Source organism: Poecilia latipinna, unplaced genomic scaffold, assembly GCF_001443285.1.
Source record: "Poecilia latipinna isolate Pla-1442-1.1 unplaced genomic scaffold, P_latipinna-1.0 Scaffold2307, whole genome shotgun sequence".
Taxonomy (NCBI): Eukaryota; Metazoa; Chordata; class Actinopteri; order Cyprinodontiformes; family Poeciliidae; genus Poecilia; species Poecilia latipinna.
In genome coordinates, this window is record NW_015114923.1 from 78,302 (window position 1) to 97,823 (window position 19,522).

The 19,522-nt window shown below is 39.6% G+C and overlaps 1 protein-coding gene across 3 annotated transcripts in view; it reads left to right on the forward strand.

Annotated features, from left to right (window-relative positions):
* Positions 1 to 12,648, forward strand: part of LOC106937266 (transcription factor SOX-6-like) — a 54,340-nt gene extending 41,692 nt beyond the window's left edge. For 2 of the 3 annotated variants that reach the window (XM_015018678.1, XM_015018680.1), the window contains 2 exons: positions 8,127 to 8,364; positions 12,373 to 12,648. In XM_015018678.1, coding sequence (XP_014874164.1) covers positions 8,128 to 8,364; positions 12,373 to 12,609 — 474 coding nt within the window. In that variant the 5' untranslated portion in view covers position 8,127 and the 3' untranslated portion in view covers positions 12,610 to 12,648. Of the gene's footprint in view, positions 1 to 2,092; positions 2,100 to 8,126; positions 8,365 to 12,372 lie in introns of those variants that run through there. The other variant, XM_015018681.1, reaches the window with a different exon arrangement.
* Positions 12,649 to 19,522: the final 6,874 nt, after the last annotated feature.

The window sequence follows — 19,522 nt, forward strand, 5'->3', positions numbered from 1 at the left end:
CAACTTGGTGCTTTGATATTTTGTTCAGCTCTCACCTGTTCACAAAAATAAACAAATACTCGCTTATTTTTTAGCTTTTACTTTTATTCATGACTGCCTTCCAGTAGTACATTGGTAAAATATAAAAACTATGGTAGAAAAGTCATACTTTATATCAACTGTCATATTGTCATGACAATGGTAATTTTAACAAATTTGTTAAAAACATTTTGTCACAAAAGTTATATACTACAGCTTGCCAAGACTTGCCAAGCATCTTGCTAAAGTCCCTCATCACTGATGCTGTTGATTAAAAACATAGAATACAAAACTAGTAAAAGTCATATCATCATGTCAAGTGTTTTAAAAGAACAAAGAAAAAATAACATTGAAATCTTAAAAAAATAAACAAATCAGTTGTTCTCCGCACCTTGCCTTGACCGTTACCCTTTGGTTGTAAGAATCTTCTAACAAGGTAAATCCATGAATTATTTCCAGAGTCTCACAGTGACTTGTGTTTACCTGAGAGCAGCGGAAGGATTTGACTCTGACAGCTGATTGATGTAGCTAGTTATGTGAGCCGACAATCGCGCGCAGCATCCGCCCCTCTGTTTACCTCTCCTCATTGTTTCACCTGAGTCACGGGAAGGTCAAGCGAATACCTGCGGTCATTGGCGATAAGCGGCAAAAGCTTTAAAACGGGGGAGAGGCTATTTGTAGGTACCACAGAACCGCAGAGTTGCCTCTGATGGCAAAGTCAGAAAACTGCTTTTCTTGCTAAAACGGCAGCGACGAAAACGGGCCGGTTTCGGGGGTGACTGGCCCTGCAATTGGGTTTATCTATTTTTAGCAGAAAAGAGCAGGGACAAGGGAATCTCTTGGAGAAAACAGGGCGGCATGTGTGTGCTCACATTCCACATGTCTGACCTTTGACTGTGGTCTGTGTTTGCAGCGCTATGCAACCATCTAATGAGAGTACAGAAAAAAAAACAAAAAAAAAACGGGGTTTAAAAGCAGGACCAACGGCTCTTTTTTTTTTTTAACCCCATATTTAATTAAACTACAAATATACATGTTAGCATCTTATTCACTTTTGCCTATAGTTGCACTGGTGATGACATAAGAAACTCAGTAGTTTTTCTGTTTTCAAAAAATTGGAAAGCTGACTTTAAACTCTTATGAAATTTACCAATAAATTACTGGAGTATCTCCTAATTAGGTTTTCTGCTTGTTAGCCAAGTACCTTATTGTGTTAGCCTGTTGTTTTTAGTTATAATCTGAATAAAATGTTGGCAGGGAGTTGGTGATCAAACGTTTATAGAGATCTTTGAAACAACTTTCCCCAGTGTTTGTGCATGGTTTCCCCCTGTGTACTATAAGCTTTTTGGGCCACCAGACTTCACCTGCCCTCCCATCAGACTGAGTGTTGTTTATGTTATTTATGATTTTTTTATGCACCCGTATCAGTGACAGTAAAGACAAATTAAGTCGGGTCTATAGTTGACACGTTGGGATGTGCGCACTGATTGCGCCAACCCTACAGCTATCCGTTGGCCTCATGCACTATTATTACCAAATTATGTCATATGCATCTCAAAATTTTTATAAGTTCATCACGGTGGAGCTGCTGGTGGACTGCCCTGCCACCTCTACCACTGGGCTTAGTAGGTCTTCTTGGAAATACTTATTATGGTTCTAAAATCGTACCTTTTAAATTTTTCCTAGAACTTGGGTTTTGCCTGTCCCTTTGCTCTCTTCCACTTTTAATTGAAACGATTTGATCTTCCTTTACTTAACTTGTGGCTCTGTCACTCTGCCTATGTTGTCATGGACAGCTGAGAAAACGTCAGAGTTTCTCAAGACTCTGGAGTCTTGTAAATATGTCTTTTCTCTGAATATGGACAACTGATAAATGTTTTACTTTCTGCATTTCTTAAAGTTTTATAAGCATGCACTCATGATTTTGTCTTTCTCAGGGGGTTGAGATTGCGTTGCCATAGAGTGTCTTTGTTTCCAGTGAAACCGTCAGAATGCTCTCTTTTCCTTTATTTTCTTGCTTGGACTGTCCAAAAGACAAACAATCTCCCTCCGCTTTTTTTTCTGCCCTCCTCTTATTCTCTGTCTCTTTTTCCCACTTCCTCCGTTGTATCCAGCTGGGACGGCCGGAGATTTTACACCCAATTGGTCCGGTTGGAGGCCTTTGTCGGAGCCCTTCTCTCGCTCCACAAGTGGCAGAAGGACCTGGCCTGTGAATGGTGCTTTGTGCTCTGTTTTTCTTAGAGGCCCTCTCTCTCCCACTCTCATCTGTCACAGGTCCCTCTCCGTCCACACACTCCACAATGCCTGATTGTTCCACCCAAGTCGCCAGGTTCCAGGCCAGATCTGAACAAACGCTCTCCTGCCAAATTCCGACCCTGGTTTTCGTTTCTCTTCCACTCACAAAGGGATTCTGAGTTACTGCTAGCTGTCCGCTATCGCCACTTTGTTTAGTCAAGTTTTCCTCCAAGCTATAGGCTGTAAAATCTTCTAAGGCAGCCGGCAAAGGGGCAGACGTTGAATCATACTCTAAAACAACAATGAGTGGGAGCAGTAGAAGAGTAGTCACATCAGCATCACCAAGAACTTGTTTTTTGTGACTAGTTACCCAAAGTCATTCTGCCATTAATGTCTTTGGGAGATTCTTGTTCTGCTTCTATAATTGCTTGTTTTATTTATTTATTTATTTATTTTGAAAAAACACACCCTGTTCACAAAGATGACATTGATCCGTTCAACCCATTTGAGGTCAGGAAAGATGTTCAACACCTTTTTTTTTTATAAACATAAGGTTTAGTTTTTAACCTTTAGTACTTGGTTGATGATAAGACACAACTTGATGAAGACATACCACGTAGTGTTTGATACTTTTCAATTCAACAGTAGTACATATCATTGCCCTGTGTTCAGTCTGTACTTACCAGGTGCTTATGCTCACAGTGTACCTATAATGTATCTACAGGATATTTACATGGTACCTACAGTATTTATTCAGTGCTGTACCCTTGAGTGCTCTTACAAGCTTACATACAATATATTTAAGGGGGTATTTTTGGGGTACACTCAGTTCACTCTTGGGGAAACCTATGAATGTACCTACATGGTACTTGTACATAGCTCAAAGGTTATCTAAAGGGTACCAAAAGTGTGCTTACCCCTGTATTTACCCCAGTAAAGTGCTTTTAAAAGTTCACCTTCAGGTAACCTTATTGTAACACTGTAGGTAGAAGGTAGAAATCTACTTCAGAGTAAAGCTCATACTCCATAGGTGCTCTGAAAATTCCTCGTAGGAAAACTGCTTTGGGTCAAGGCACTTTTTCCTTTACTTTTTCCTGTTGAGCTTCTCAAACTTGCAATATAATTCTGAGTATCTAGGCCTGTCGCCATAACACATTTTGTTGGACTATCAATTGTCCCAGAAGTTATTGCAATAGACGACAACATTGTTGTTTAGATACTATTTTTTTTCAAGTAATATAATGGTAATGGCATATTAATACAAGAGCACATTCTCAAAGATAAATAAACTTTGAATTAATTTAACAGTGGAACTGGAAGACGCTTTAAATAACCAGAATAAATAAATAAAGCAACAGAAGCAACGAATAAAATGAATTATGAAGTCTCTATAAATAAAATTGTCCTTAAAAAAACATTAAATCACGCAAATTGAAATAAACAAACTTGTTTTGTTTTATTATGCAATTAATTTATTTTTTGCTTATTGGAACAGGTCTACAAATACAATAAAGGACCTATTACATCTCATTTCATTTAAAATCTTGCAGAGCCAAAAATGTCGACATTAAGTACATGTAAAAACATAAAGAGTTTAAGGTTGCTTTATGTTTCTTATTCTGTAAGAAATACTGTTATTATTGTTAGAAATATTATTATTCTGTGTGTTTTTTTTATCCCTGTAGTTATTTTTTAACATCAAAACAGAGACATAGGACAAATGGCCACGGATGCCAGAAGATCCTCACGCCAAAAAAAAAAAAAAAATGTTTCAGATAAAATATTTTTTGAATCTTAAACTGTTTCATAAAAAATTGTTTAAGACATGAACTAGATATAAATAAAAATAGAAACATGCAGTCCAGAGTTCTTAAAAACAGTGAGCATTTCAGCTTTGATTAAAAAATTAAAAAGTCATTCTGACTTGGCTTTTTCTTGTGCTGCCCCCCGATAAAGGGCACCCCGTGCAGAGAGCCAGTCACACATACAGTATCAAAAACATCCACTGTGAGTTCTCCATATGTAACATTTTGTTGCAATCTATGTGAACATTTAATAAGCCATGTTTAATTGAAAAAGTCTAACTAAACAGTACGAAACATCCAGACCACAAAAAAAGTCCATCACTGGTGGTGTTGGGTAAACAAAGAAGTTAGCAGGTAATTTACTTGATGGTCAGTTAAGAAGAAGAACATCTTCCTGCTCCAGGCAGTCACAACAGGACTTACGGCGTGCTTACCAACAAACTAATGGTCCCTGCCTGGTGAAACTCTATCAGTGGCAGCGGGTTGAGAGCCTGGGCATTCCTGGCCATATGAGACTCCGGTTCCAAGAAACCAAAACTGAAGCTCCCTCATAAACACAGCAGCAGCAATATTGTCAGCTAAATATAGGCTGTCTTCTGTCTTCTCCTTCCTCGGCTCCTCAGTGCTCTCTCATCGCTGCAGCACCAACTCTGTGAGTTGATCAGGGATTAGTGTTAGTTGTTGCTGGTTTTCTGTCTTAATAGCTCAAGTCATATCGGCATGTGGAGACTAAGATTGCTTGTGAACAAGCCTTCAAATGCCCTCTGTGTGCAAGGAAGATGACGCCTGTGGCAAGTTTGAAATAAAACTTTGCAAGTACAAAAAAAAGCAAGTACAATACAAGTGAATTAAATTTCAATTTCTGTTCTTAAACTAGATTTTTTTTTAACTAGCTTCACATTTGGTAGTCTGGCCATAAGGACAGCAAATTTAAAAATTCTACATTTATTTACATTTTTAGGCTGCACAATGGTGCAGTAGGTAACACTGTTGCCTTGCAGCAAGAAGGTTCTGGATTTGATTCCCGGCCCGGGGAGTTTGCATTTTCTCCCTGTGCATGGTGGGTTTTCTCCGGGTACTCCAGTTTCCTCCCACAGTCGATAAATATGACCGTCAGGTTAATTGGTCTCTCTAAATTCTCCCTAGGTGTGAGCGTGTGTGTGCATGGTTGTTTGTCCTGTCTGTCTCTGTGTTGCCCTGCGACAGACTGGCGACCTGTCCAGGGTGACCCCGCCTCTTGCCTGAAATGTTTGCTGGAGATGGGCACCAGCACCCCTCCCGACCCTACTAGGGACAAGGGTGTATAGAAAATGGATGGATGGATTTACATTTTCAGCTGGTACACACTCTAACCGTCTTAGCGTGATCCTCAGGAGGAGTTCGGCGAATGTCATGAGCAGGGAAGCAGGGGGTTGTCCCATCAGACAGTCAGTTACCGAAACTACATACACAAAAAAATCTCATAATTGCGCACGCGGGGTCAATTCACAGAGTAAAAAAACTCATGGAGTCTAATGGGACCCACCTCTTAAGACTGTGAGACGGTTAAGCAACATATTCTCCTTCTTGCCTGCGGTGGCACTGCACCAAGAACCCCTGAAGGAAACAACACAAAAAACTATGAAGAAAATATAAGTACTACCTCCTTCTTCATGAAATGTAAACAAAATGGTATGGAATTATATTTTAGTGGTTGTAGGATTTCTCTTTTGTCTTTGGCAGTAGACCAGGAGTCATTTGTCCTGCTAGCACTAGACTTATTTGTTTTGGTTGCATTTACCCAGAATGCCCTGCACGCTAGACTGCTTCCCACGATTAGGGTGTTTGGTGTTCACATTTGTGTTTGACCTGCACCAAATTTCACTTCAACCGAAACAAAATCTAGGTCTGTAGGCGAACCAGAGTTGGCTTTTTTTTGGTCCACTTCAGAATGCAGTTGTGTATTCACACCTGACCAAGTGAACCGGACTTTCGCTAAAGATTTCACTAAAAACAAACTAAACCGGGAGAAGAACAATTTGCGTCATATTTTCCATATTGTTGGAGCACAAGATTGGAACTTCTCTACATAATCCTTTGACTGTTTTCCTTTATAATCTTTGATACATTTTTACCAAGAGAATTTGTGGAGACAATATAAAATGCTCAGGAGAAGATGTGGCCCTGACTGAAGCATATTTACCCAAAGTCTAACAGATGCATTTACAGACCCATGCTTGACTCATAACTTGCTAGACAATGTTTTTACCTGAATGTGGATTCAGGTGTTCACTCTAGAAATGAGACCTTTATAGATGCTGGCAACCAGGAAGTTCCCACTGAAGAAAGTCATACGAAGTCCTGTTTGCAGTTCGCCTCCACCCATGTAGCCAACTCTGCAACATGTTGGTTGAAACATAAACTAATGTTTTTCTTTTGGTACACGCAAACCTTTAACTTGAACACGATGAATTTGAAGGACAAACGGCATAAAGGGTTACTGAAGCAACAGGTTAGAAGCAGTACAGTTTGTTCTTAGGCTAAAACACAGATGTACATTATGTCATTGCCTTGGTACTCTGCTAAGGGTTCTCAAACTTCTTCAGGTCAGAGTTGAGCAAGTTTCACTTTCCATGGCATAACACCCATGGCCCTCCTCTAATTTAATCTGTGTTGCAGTCATTGCATGGCGCGCTCTAAAAGAGGCAGTAAAAAGCGACACGGACAGAACATTAAGGTCCAAAAAGTCCCTGAACACGAGTCGTGCCCAGATACAGCAACCCTGTACAGTTCACCTTCACTCTCCAACCTCTCTTTGATTTGTTGCGGGAACTTTTACTCCCTCAACCATTTGTCCCTTTTCTCTCACAATCAGGTTTATTCTATTATGAGTCTTTAGTCACGCTGTAAATTGAATATTGTTCACTATCCCTTACACCCCCACTCACACAGAGTGCAAACCTGCTCATACCTCTTTAACACAAGGTCATACTCATGTTTAAGGGCACCCAGGGGATTCCGTATTTCAGACGGACAACTCACTCTGATTTACGGAGCACTGATGTTGACAACCAGCCTGTGCGTTTTGCCGTTTTTAGTCGGAAGAGCAAAATTGGACCCAACCAGACTGCTTTAGTGTGTGTGCATGCATCGTCAGTTGTCGTTTTGATTATTTAAAATGTGGCCTGCAACTAACGATTATTTTAGTAATTGATAAATCTATCAATTATTCTGGAAATTAATTGATTAATTGCATAAAAAACGTACACATTCGACAGCCTTTTCATTGAACAACTTATACCTTTCCTATACAATATGAGAAATACATAAAAAAATGCAAAAAAAAACCTAATAAAACCTAATAACTCAGTTGCTTTTTTAAATTAGAAAAATAAACATTTTATTGCCTAAATTGCAATAACACCGCATTCCTTTAATGAATTGAAATCAGGGGAATATAAAATAGATCCCATTTGAGGAATTTTGGGTAAATATGGACAGAGAAATGTGTCCATTCCTTTCCTGAATTGAAATCAGGGGAATATAAAATAGATCCCATTTGAGGAATTTTGGGTAAATATGGACAGAGAAATGTGTTTTTATCTTAAATTCAAAATGTATATATATTTTGTACAGTTTTGGCTGAATGACTGCTCTGAATATATTGGTTTTGTTTCAGTAAATGACTTTTTTTTCAGTCTGTGTACTCCAGGTAACGATTTATCGATTACTAAATTAGTTGCCGATTATTTCAGTATTAATCACAATTAATCTTTACAGCCTTATTTACTGATTACTGAGCTCAATTACTGCTATGAATATGTTTTTTTATCACAAGGCCTTTTTTGTGTCTGTGTACTGGAGTGAATGATTTATCAATTACTAAATTAGTGGCCGATTAATTATTCGTTTCAGTCCTATTTACTGCCTACTCCACTTAATTACTGCTCTGAATATTTTTTTGGGTTTTTTTCAGCAAATGCTGTCCCTGAGCAGGAAGATAAATTGTGTTTTACGTGGAGCTTTTAAGTTCTCACATTCACTGTAGGAATCAACCTCTTTCATTTCCTTCATCTGTGTTTTCAACAGAATGATGTCTTCCATGCGAGCTACGCCTCCTTTCCACCTGCCGCCATCCGAGGAGGCGGACGCCCCGGATCAGGACAACAACGCGGCCTGGGCCGGAGACGAGCGGGATGGCCCGACGGAGACGATCCCCGGCACGACCTCTCCGCGCGACCGGCCCTGCCCAGACGAGCCCCCGCCCGTCGGGAAGAAAACGGCGGCCGACATCGTCGAATGGGAGACGGTCGCCCCGGCCGTGATGGTGAGCCGTGGATCACGCTCGGCTGCTGAGAACTGGACCATTACCTTACGCCAGAGATGCGTCGCTATAGCTCAGCTCTGTGAAATATTATGCGGTTGCCGTGTGTGTGTCTGTGTGTGTACACAATGAACACACTCGGGGCCACGCAGCTCATAAAACACTCATGGAGTACATGCTGGAGCGCACTGGGTCTGCAAATTCTCATGCATAATGATGATTGTGCACTCTTGCGTGCGCCTTTTTAAATCCATATATATACACTGACCCGGAGTGAACACACACTTTCACACAGCAGCAGTTGTTTCTGGTCTGTTTGCTGCAGGCAGTGCTGCAGGCTGCCCTGTGAGGGTCCTCCTCTGGAGGGTTATACCCCCAGAATTTTCTCATCTCCGCAGTGTGTTCTCGGGTGGAGGATGTGTGTGTGTGTGTATGTGTGTGTGTGTGTGTGTGTGTACGTGTTGCTCGGCTTTAGGTTCTCTCGGTTCCCAGCAGATGAAGCAGGATTCGCTTGAGCTTCTTAGTTTAGGAAAGTTCTTGGAAAGAGATTTCTTTCAGTTCCGTCCTTATAGTCAAACACATTTCGCTATTCCAATGCAGAACTTTACAGCCATAATGTAGATTGTCCTCCATTAAAGCATCATCTTTAATGATGAGGATATTTAAGATTTAATTTCATATTCGGCCATTTTTAGCGATCTTATCCGAACTTTAAGCATTGCGGATTTATGCTGAAACTTTGATTTGTTTTTATTTTTATTTTTATTTTTTTGCTTTAGCATCAATGTTCAAAGCTGCCTCAAGGCAAACATGTTCCTGAATACTGGGAAGTTTTAAACAAGTCAGTTCAAAAGGGGAATTTTGTCCCATAAATATAACAAAGTTGTAGCAAAAAGGAAATTTTGACTCCATAAAGTCAGTGATTCAGTTACAAAATCCAGCACCACTTTTTGCAACTTTACAGTCGCTAACTTTAAGCGTGTTTGATGATGTGACAGACCAACAAAAAGTAATGCATTGTTGTAATGGGATGAACAATAAAACTTTTTGGTTTTTGTGCAAAAATACATTTCAAAAGTGTAGCATGTAATATTTTTGCATCTAGAGACCAATTATTTTTTCAAAACAGTTCAAACTCAGTCAGACTGGATGTAGTAGAGCAGAAGTGTTTTTTGTCACATGAGCCAAAATAAGATATGATTTTAACTTTTTTTTTTAACCTACTCAACAATAAATGAAGCTGAAATACATTGTGTACAGTAGCCATATTGTTTGTTGGAAAGAGAATTATTTTTTGTAAATCCAAAACATAAAAATGGTTTTGCAGGTTTATTGTGTATAATTTATTTTTTGGAGTTTTTCATCATGTTATAAAAACATACCTGGAGTGTTACTTTGATTATTCCAATCATGTTTGAGAAATCCTTTAATCCTCATGGCAACCATTCAACTCTCTCCTCCTTGGAGCTGCAGTTTCCTCCAACCTTCCCCACTCAACTCCTTTAGACTAGCTAGAAGTAATTAGCAAACACCAGTGGGAATTGCGCATCAGCTGAGCTCATTATTCGAGCTACTTCTCAGTGAAACACTGGTAAAAACATTGTTAAAGGGTTAATGGAGGAGCCATGTTGTGATGACTTCCTGAAGGTGGAGTTTCAGAAAGAGCAGGAGTTTCTTAAAGAGACAGAGGCCTAATTTCAAGTTGTTAAATTATCAAAGTCAAATTTCTTTTAAGTCATATTTGATTTCTACAGCATACCATACCAACTTTATTTATAAAGCACTTTAAAACAACCACAACTGATACAAAGTGCTGTACATTAAAACACAACATAACAATTAAAAAAAAGAAAAAAACTCTTACAGTTTAAAAAACAAACAAACATACAATTTAAAACTGGATCCCGCTGGAGTTGAAAGCCAAGTAAAATAGATGGGTTTTAAAACGAGCTTTAAAAGTGGACAGTGAAGGGGCCTCTCTAACGTGCAAAGGCAAGTCGTTCCATTACTTAGGACCCATGACAGAGAAAGCCCTGTCCCGTCTGAGCTTCCTTCTTTTTCCTACATTCCTTCCTGCATTTTTATAACAACTGAAAACTACCTTTCTTTCCCATTTAAACAGAGCACCTGTTACCTGTTATATGTTTACTGATGTGTTTCTTACATGGCCTTCAAAGGGTGACAAAGTCTTCATCCTGTAACCAGTTGACTCCAAAGTTGTGGTTACATAAAAAAAAGAAAAAGCTCAAAGGGTTGAAACTGTTTTGCAAGACCCTGTAAAACCTTCATCTTGTCATTGACTTGCGTCAGATCATTTAGATCTTCCCCACTGTTCCTTTGCAAGCAGAAAATAATTGCTCTTGAACAGTCTATAAGTGACACACTACCCCTCACCCCCAAGCCCCGGCTCCCTCCATTTGCCCCAATCTTCATTACAGAGGTATCTCCTGCTTAAAGACAAAGTGCACAACAGGGGCCCCTTGTTGGAGCCATTTCAAGGGCGTCTTAAGATCCTGGTGTTCAGCAAAGCCTGTTGTCTTTGAAACATAAGCCTCCAAAAGTTCTCGGAGATCCCCTCACTCTCTAAGGGGGCGGAGAAAGCATCCTGAAATAGCTCCGGTGTTGGGACACCTGTGCTCAAGTGTCTGTTGTGTGGGACAATGTGCTCATGTTGAGGGGATTATCTTCTTGATAATTATAGACGCTTTATACCGACGGAGGAAAACACTAAAAGTGCTTAATAGGCAGCGGAAAGGTAGCTTTTGCACTTTAGACAAGAATTAATCAACTTTCTGAAGAAAAAGAAAAAGTTTCACGCTGAACCGTTGAGGTCTAATAACGACCAAATCTTAAGTATCCACTTGAGGTAACCATAAAATCAGAATCACTTCAGACGTCTTTATATGACTGAACCTGTCGTCCTTTCGCTCTCAAAATAAAGGTCTTGCAAATATATTTCAAACGAGTTAACGACTACAGAGTTCACCCTTTACAAAAATTTCAGGCAGCTGGGATTGTTCTCTGAGAGTCTGACATATTCTCATGTCTTGGTGCTTTCACACTCCTCAGGCTGAAAAGGCATTATCCTTGGCTTTGACATCTTATTTTCAGTCACATTATGACTCACAGCGCGCTAAAAGCAGGTGGTATAAAATATAGAACTGGGGTGGACCACAGTGTTCTTGGTGGCAGGTAGATCAATATCAGGTTCCGCCAGAAATAAAATGCAGTCCTAAACATAAATGTACCGATCCAGTAAGGCCATTCCAACGTCACATAAAGCTAAAAAAATTACTTTATGCCCATACTGCATAATGAAGTGGCTGTGGTAAAAATGAACAAGATGTCTGCATAGAAAGTTTTCAGACACATAAACGTTACTCATTCATTTGTGGAAATGTAAAATGTAAAACTTTGATCTGCTGAGACCAATTTTAGCTGAAAGAACTGTTAAACAATAAGCTAATTTTGTTTTCGACTAACTCTGCTAGCATGATTAGCTAATGCTACCTAACTATGCTAGCATTACTAAGTTAGCCATCATTAGTTAATTAGCTAACAATGCTGGCATAATGCTGCTAGTATAGTTAGCTAGCATTAGCTAATTATTCTAGGATAGTTAGCAAGCATTTGCTAACTATGCTAGCATAGCAGTGCAGTCTATGTGTGAATTCCCTGGGAAATGTATAGACCTGCACTGTTCAAACTTTTACCACACAAACCAACATTGTCAAGTTCTGGTGAGCATTAAATTTTCAGATTGCTCTGGAGTTGGACACCCTTTGTGTGGACACTTATGTCTGAGACGGCCAAGCTCGTTTGACAAATCCGGTATGTTTCGTGACAGACATGCCCAAGGGATAAAATAGGAACTGTTCTGTGGTTTGTTCAGTCTTCTTGTTTTCTACTGAAATCTTGCCCTTTTAGTCACCAGTCAAGCTTAATTCTGCAGATCTTTTTCATTCATTTGTGGTGTTGAAGTTTAAACGCTCGTTGTCTATCTCTTCTCAGGACAATGAAGGCAGCAAAGGCTGCTCTGGCTACCCTTACTGGACTAACTCTACCTCTCCTACCAAGCCGGAGGAGTGTTCCAGGGATCGAGGGGAGTCGGTGATCGGCCTGGCCTTCGGGACTCCCGAGCGACGTAAAGGAAGTCTGGCAGACGTGGTTGACACACTGAAACAGAAGAAGCTCGTGGAGCTGACGAAGTCGGAACAAGACGGTGAGAGAAAGTCCTCAGCTTGTTGAAAATGTGTGTGGATGGTTTTTCATCTCTGTCTTCAGGGAACACAGGAGACAGCTCCCTCTTTTTAGTGTTGCATTTCTTTCTGCTCAGGCCTGGATGCTACACACTGTAACAAGTCTTTCACTCGACAACCTCACTTGTTGTCTTGCTTTGGACAATGGCTTTTCGAAGTCTGAGAAAAACACTTCTGCTCGGCTTAGGCTGTGTGTGAAAATGTATTGGCCTAAATGTTTTACAATCTAAACCTATCAATAAATAGATCCAGTTAGACTAAAAGGAAGTAGAATTTTAATCCCAAGATTTTCTGTACCAAGACGTTGCCAAAATTTTTTCTTTCCCAGATTGTGAAATAATTAAAAGCAGACCTAAAAAAGTGTCAAAAACACAAAGCAGATTTCACTCTTTCTCCACAAGACTTCTGGAATCTTTGGACTAAAGTAGAAATGTTTGTCCGTAGTTCACTCAGAAGATCATCCTAAATATCTGCTCAAATATCAGTTCTATAGTCTACAGACTCATCATGACTATTGTGAACAAACTGACGGTTATCAAAATGATCAGATTTGTTAAAATGCATAAAAATTCTAAAATGATTATTAAAGATTTAAGTTGATTCACTGATAATTACGCAATCAGCATACATGTAGATATTATTAGTAGTTGTGCTAATAGTAATACTGACAGATTTGACAACTTTTATTCTTTATTAAAAAATGAAGTCACAGAAGAATTCACAATAAGCATCAAGTCTCACGTGTTTTAACTTGAGAGTGAAGAATATTTGCAGGAAGGTTTGTAGGAAGTTCTTTCTCAGGAAGTTCTGACAAAGTAGAAACTTGCCAAAAAGCTTCAGGCAAAATGCCTTGTGTTATTTTGACAGTCTTGTCAAGTGGAAGGCTCTGGCTCAAAATATTATACAAAAACAACTGAGAAATTAGAAAAAATAAAAAAAATAAACAGAGCAGGTCATTTTGAAAATCACAAACGCCTTGATAAAGTTAGCTTACTTAGCGTTAGCCGACAGGAAGCTAGAGGCAGAGAACTACTGTTGTTTCCTTCTGCGTGTAGTAAAACTAAAACTTCATAAATCCATTACTTTTGCCATGGTGTGAATTTTTCAAAGAAATTAGAAAACAAACAAACAACTAGAGCAGGTCTTTTTTTTTTAAATCACAAACGTTTGAGTAAATGTTAGCTTACTCAGCGTTAGCTTACAGGAAGCTAGAGGCAGAGAAGTACTTCTGTTGTGTCCTTCTGCGTGTAGGAAAAACTAAAACTTCTTCAAAACTCTTTACTTGTGACAATGTCACAAGTAAAACTGAATTTCCATGATGTGGCTGACATTCATTTTTTTAATGATTATTATTAAAACCGTTTATTGTTGTATCCGTACACATTTTGTTTTGGCTTAATTTTTATTCACCAAATAATGATTCTGTACACTTATAATTTTTTTCATGATAAATACATATAATTATTTTATTATAATTATTGCTTGATACATAAAACTGCAGCTGAATATGCGTATTTTCAGTTTATCATGACTGAGACCATCACAAAGTCAAATTGTCTTTATGGATTAAAACTCCTTTCACATAGTTGCATCGTAGTTTGAATTTATATGGGCTAAGTCCTTTTATTCAATTATCTCCATATATGGGTTTCCTTTACAGTAAATGTCGGGTCAATGAAAGGTCAGAGTAAGAAAATAGTCTGCACTTATCAGTCATCTCTGTTGATCATTTTTATTTGGACAATCACTAAGCAAATGGAAATACACAAATAAAGTTTAAATGTTTAATTATGACTAAGTCTTAAGTATTTTGACTGCAAAATATTGTCACTCGTATATTACTGGGGGTAATTAGTGATAGTTACAGTAGGATTTTTTCCACAATAACAACAACTAAAACTGTCTGAACAAACCCTTTGATTAAATTACTTTAATGCCTCATATTTCATAGACAAGATGTTTTCTGTCTTCTCCCCCCTGTTGCTTACAGACTGAGACCAACCATGTCGGCCATGCTTATTTTGTTTTCCCTTTCCTCTTCAGAAGATCTTTGAACATCTTAAATTACAAGTGGCTTATCCCTCGACTGTCAGATCACAGTTTCAGTCAGTGAAAACACAGGTTTCCCTTTCTCTCCGAGGCCTGCCGGCGTGCCTCGGCTCGCCCTTTCCCTCCCCAAAGCGAGCCAGATCTAAACCCGTCAAACACCCCTCTTTACTGTTATGTGCAGATAGTAATCGTGATGATATCACAGGAGCTCTTGATCTCCCTCATTTAGAAGTTTTACTGTGTTATTGATACAGTAAAGTTGGCTAGAATGGGACAGCCAGAGGCGTATTACAGTGAATGGTGTCTTGAGTTGAAAGGCAGGTAGCTGTGTTTCTTAAGAACCTCACAGGAACCGGCTTTAAAGGAAATGGTGTGTGTCTGTTGGGGGGTTCAAAAGGTGTTTTGACATTTCCCTCCTCTAATCTAAAGTGAAATAAGTTAAAAGATGAGACTGCTTTGTTTCAATAAGCGCCAAGACATACATTTCTTCACCTCTTCTCCTTAATAATTTACTTAGTAATTAACTAGCATGAGTCAGCTTTTAGCCCGACAATTAATGTAATTAAAACAGGATGGAGAATGGAAGAACACAGTGCTGTGCCTTCCTCACTTGTTGCTTCTCAATGCCTGCCAGCAAGCTTAAAGTAGGCCACTGCTACAGTTTTAGAAATAAAAATGACAAGGGTGGTCATTGTGAGGAAACTAAAAGAGCACTCTTAGAAATCGTCACTAAGGTAACACTGTTAAAACAACAGCTGGCGAACTGTTAGCAGAAGGACTGCTAGCCAAGTACTGGCTAGCTAGCTGAACAGTTAGCCCGACTTACTGCCCCGCTAATATCAGCTTGTAATAGTTTTGTTGTTTTTATTAAAGGGATAGTTGAGTAGGTAAGTTACCTGCAGCAGATAAATCTCTTGGTGTTTTCATTTAGTAATAATTAAAATTCATTATAACCCGAGGCTGAAACTAGCAGCTATCCGGAGGCTAAAAACAAACCGGAAAGCTTTACATGACTCCCTTTTTGACACTGGAAGTTCTTTGGTGGCACACCACCTCCACTTCCTGTGTAAATGATCATTCACTTCTTAGTTCACCAGCTATCAAATAAAGGTGATGATAGTTTAAATGTTAATAAGCTAGCACTGCCATAAATCACTCTGACCTTTTTGAGATTGAAGTTGTTTTAAGATGGAGGAAGTCCACTTTGATCTCAGCTCCGCTTTGACTATTAGTTTCAGCCTCCAGGACCAACAAATCTGGATTTAACACTACATACAGACCTCAAGAGAGTTATTTACTGCTGTTCCTACCCCTTTAAGAGAAATATAGAATAAAAGCACTTGAAGCTACAACTGAATTTAGAAGGTGTGCTACAGCATTTTTATCTGAACTTATGTATTAAAAAGAGTATGTTAATCTTAAGGATATCATTATACAGGCAATAATAAATATATTAGTGTTTGAGCAATAGTAGTAATAATTTCCTTAGTATGTTTAGATTATGTACATTTTTGTTTTACTGTTTTTAACTCCAGTTTAATATTCCATGAGTTTCCTACTGGTCCATTTCACTGGAATCAGCAAATCAGATCAAGTTTGGATTTCAAGGACTCTGATTGATGATCAGCAGGTTAAATTCCAAAAAAATTGTAATTTCCCCCCTCGCTCCAGTCTTTTCCTTAAACGAATCACAGAACTTCCAAAATTTTTACTTGACGAATAACTTGACCAACTACCAGCTCGCAATTTGATGGACATAAATTGTGTGTAAATGGGGAAAATCTTGTGATGTACAATCTTTGTCAAAGATCAATTAGCAATTTTGTTTTAATTTTTTTATGTCATTAGTCCTACTTGCACGGCAGCATTGTGTCAGTCTTTTCCTTTGCTAATCAGCAAATCTGCTGTCGCAGAGTAAAAGATCTTGAACACTTTGGTGGAATCGAACAGGAGAAGCGCGTGCGATGGCGGCGCCACCTGGCCCACCTCACCGTACGGTGTCAGTGTGTGTGAATGGGGCCTCCTAAAAGTGTTCCTATAAATTGCTGAGATCCTTGAAGGCGCATTGTTCAGCTGTTCGCCGTGGAAATGCTTTCCACTCTAGGTTCGCTGTGTACGGATTGACGGGCACCTCTGCTTCTTCTTTTTTTTTTTCCTCACCTAATGAGCTTCGCTCAAATGAAACGAGTCGATCCATAGATGTCTGAGGCTGAATGCTTCATTAAGTGAGCTCTCCTTCTGTGGCTTTCACAACTGATGAGGATTAAAGCCTCAAACCTTTTTTTTTTATTTTCTCTGTTTCTGATTTTTTTTCTCTCTTTTTTTGAATGTTTGAATAGACTACTGCTTCTTCATTTAATTGCACCTTTCTCTGTCTGTCGTGTTTTTTTTTTCTTCCCATTTTCACCTGATGAGAGACTTCCTTCTCTTGTCTTCAACCCTTCAATCTTCAGCAGCCTTTTTACTTTATGTAATTTCTCTCCCACACGCCGACCTTGCTCCCATCCTAAATCAAAGCGTTTGTTGTGCCGGCAACAAACAAGGGTGTCGCAAATTTGCGATCTGTCGGATTTGTTTTTAATTTGTTTAAAACGTACAGGAGCGCAAGGTCGCCCCGGTGAATGGGGACCATCCTGTTAAGGAAGATGATTTTTCTTAAATGATCTTCCTCTGACGCCTCAGAGGTTAGAAACGCGTTTAGCATCAGAACCGTGACGCCCCCACACCCCCAACGAAGTTGTTGTGACTCTTTCCAAGGCCCGGACTCGCTCTGGTTCTGTTTACCGTCCGATCAGACAGAACTGACTCTATTAGGGAGCATGGCTGATCTCAATGCGCAGCAAAAGCAGCAGAACATGTCGCTTAACCCCATGTCGGCACGTTGTTAGCAGCCCCGCTACTCAGAGGAACCCTAAGTGCCCATGACAGTTCTAATGAATAGAAATGGCCTCACTGTAAGATATAAAAGATTTTTATTTTCCCCTCTCTCTCTTTTTCTTAGTACATGTGCAGCCTCAGCCTTTAAAAGCTTTATCAAGAACTCTTTAAGACAGTGTCAGGTAGTTGTGTTACCACACGGCTGGTTGCTGAAAATGCCTCTCTTTTCACCTGGACTTTCACAACATCACAAGAGGAGCTTTCTCGACAATTTTGTATTTATGTTGAGTTGCGACTGCGTTGCCCCGAAGGTTTGGACACAAAGGCGCGCCGAGCACAAAAGCCTTTCTCTGTGCTGCTAAAGCACTTAGCACATATTAGACTGTTAGGCTGTTTTTTTCTTCTTTTTTTTTCGAATGAAGAATGTTCAAGGCCAGGACGAGGGAACGTCAGCAGAGAAAAGGGGGAAAAGTAAAACAGAAAGGCGTACGGATGGAACAAAAACGCAATTTTCCTTTAGGCATGAAATTGTGCAATAATTGAAATTCCGAAAAAAAAAATTGCTTCATGGAAACGATCAGATTTTGAACAAACTCACTTTTCTTGGTGAGAAGTTTTTGCGCTAGGATGAGGTGTTTTTTTCGGCCGTATTGAGATTGATGTCATTTTGCCAAACTGCAGTGCAAACACATTTTTTCACAGCACACGAGTCACTAGATCAACAGACAGATGTTACTACTGGGAAAAATGATGAAGAAAACGACAGGAAGCAGTAGGAGGATGATGGTTTGTTTTTGGTTGTTTTGGACAAAATTCAGCTGGTTCCACCAGAGCTCCCACAGCTTCACACAGGTCATAAAAAGATGTGTGAATCCATAACTCTTCTTAAAATCTCCACTTTCAGTTACCGTACAATCAGACAGAACAAACATCATATCTGCTCTCAAGTAGGCGGAGCTTGTTGATCCAATGCACGTCTCCTCTGATTGGCTGATAGATGATGAACGCTAGCACAGAACGGACTGTGGTGAAATATCCCTGTCTATCACTGCCATTTATTTTTATGACTTATCGTGTGAACGAGTTTATTCATGTGTGATTTCAATTTAATTTCTTATTTAATGGAAATACCACAGTTGTATTTTTTTTACTTCATTAGAACACTGGCAAACATTTGTAATGGAAACGCAGCTACTGATATAAGAGAGTGGGAAACACAATGAAGAAAAAGAAGCAAAACAATAACCTCTCGTCATAAGTTTTCTGTTAGTTCTGTTTCCTGTAAAAGCAGAACGCCGAGTCGAAGCACTCTGGGATTCCAGCCGACTAACTTCAAACCCGCTGAAGTGTGCAATCAGGCTCCCCTTCTCGCGTTTGATGAGCGGATTCTGATTATCTGCATTGTTGCTCCTCAATAGAGCCGACCTGCTGCTAACGGGGGCCTGGCACGGGTAGCGTGCCCCTATGCCAACTTAGTCAGCCATCTAATGGGCCTAACGCGGCTCCGGCGCCTGGCAGACACTTAAAATCACACTAATCCCTGCTTAAAACCAGAGCGGGACTGAATCACTGCTTAGTTTGTTTCATTTGCAAACGAGACGGGGCTCAACTGCAGCTGCGCTGAGGTAACCGGGAGACTTATTTCTGAGCTCAGCCAAATATCTGCAGAAGTATTCCCGCCCATTGAATTTCTTTTACATTTGATCCTGTTACCACCAGAAACTTCAGCAAATTTTATTGTGATTTTATGTGAGAGACATTTTTATTTTACCAGATTAAGTCCAGGACAACCAATTACATTCAGAAGTCACCTAATCAGTAAGTAGAGTCTGCTTGTATGTGATTTAAACTCTGCCGGGTCTTCGAAGACTTCAGAGGTTTGTTAGAGCAGTGGTCCCCAAGCCCCGGTCTGTTGACCTGTACCGGTCCATGGACCAATTGGTATCGGGCCGCTCAAGAAATAATTAAATATTTCC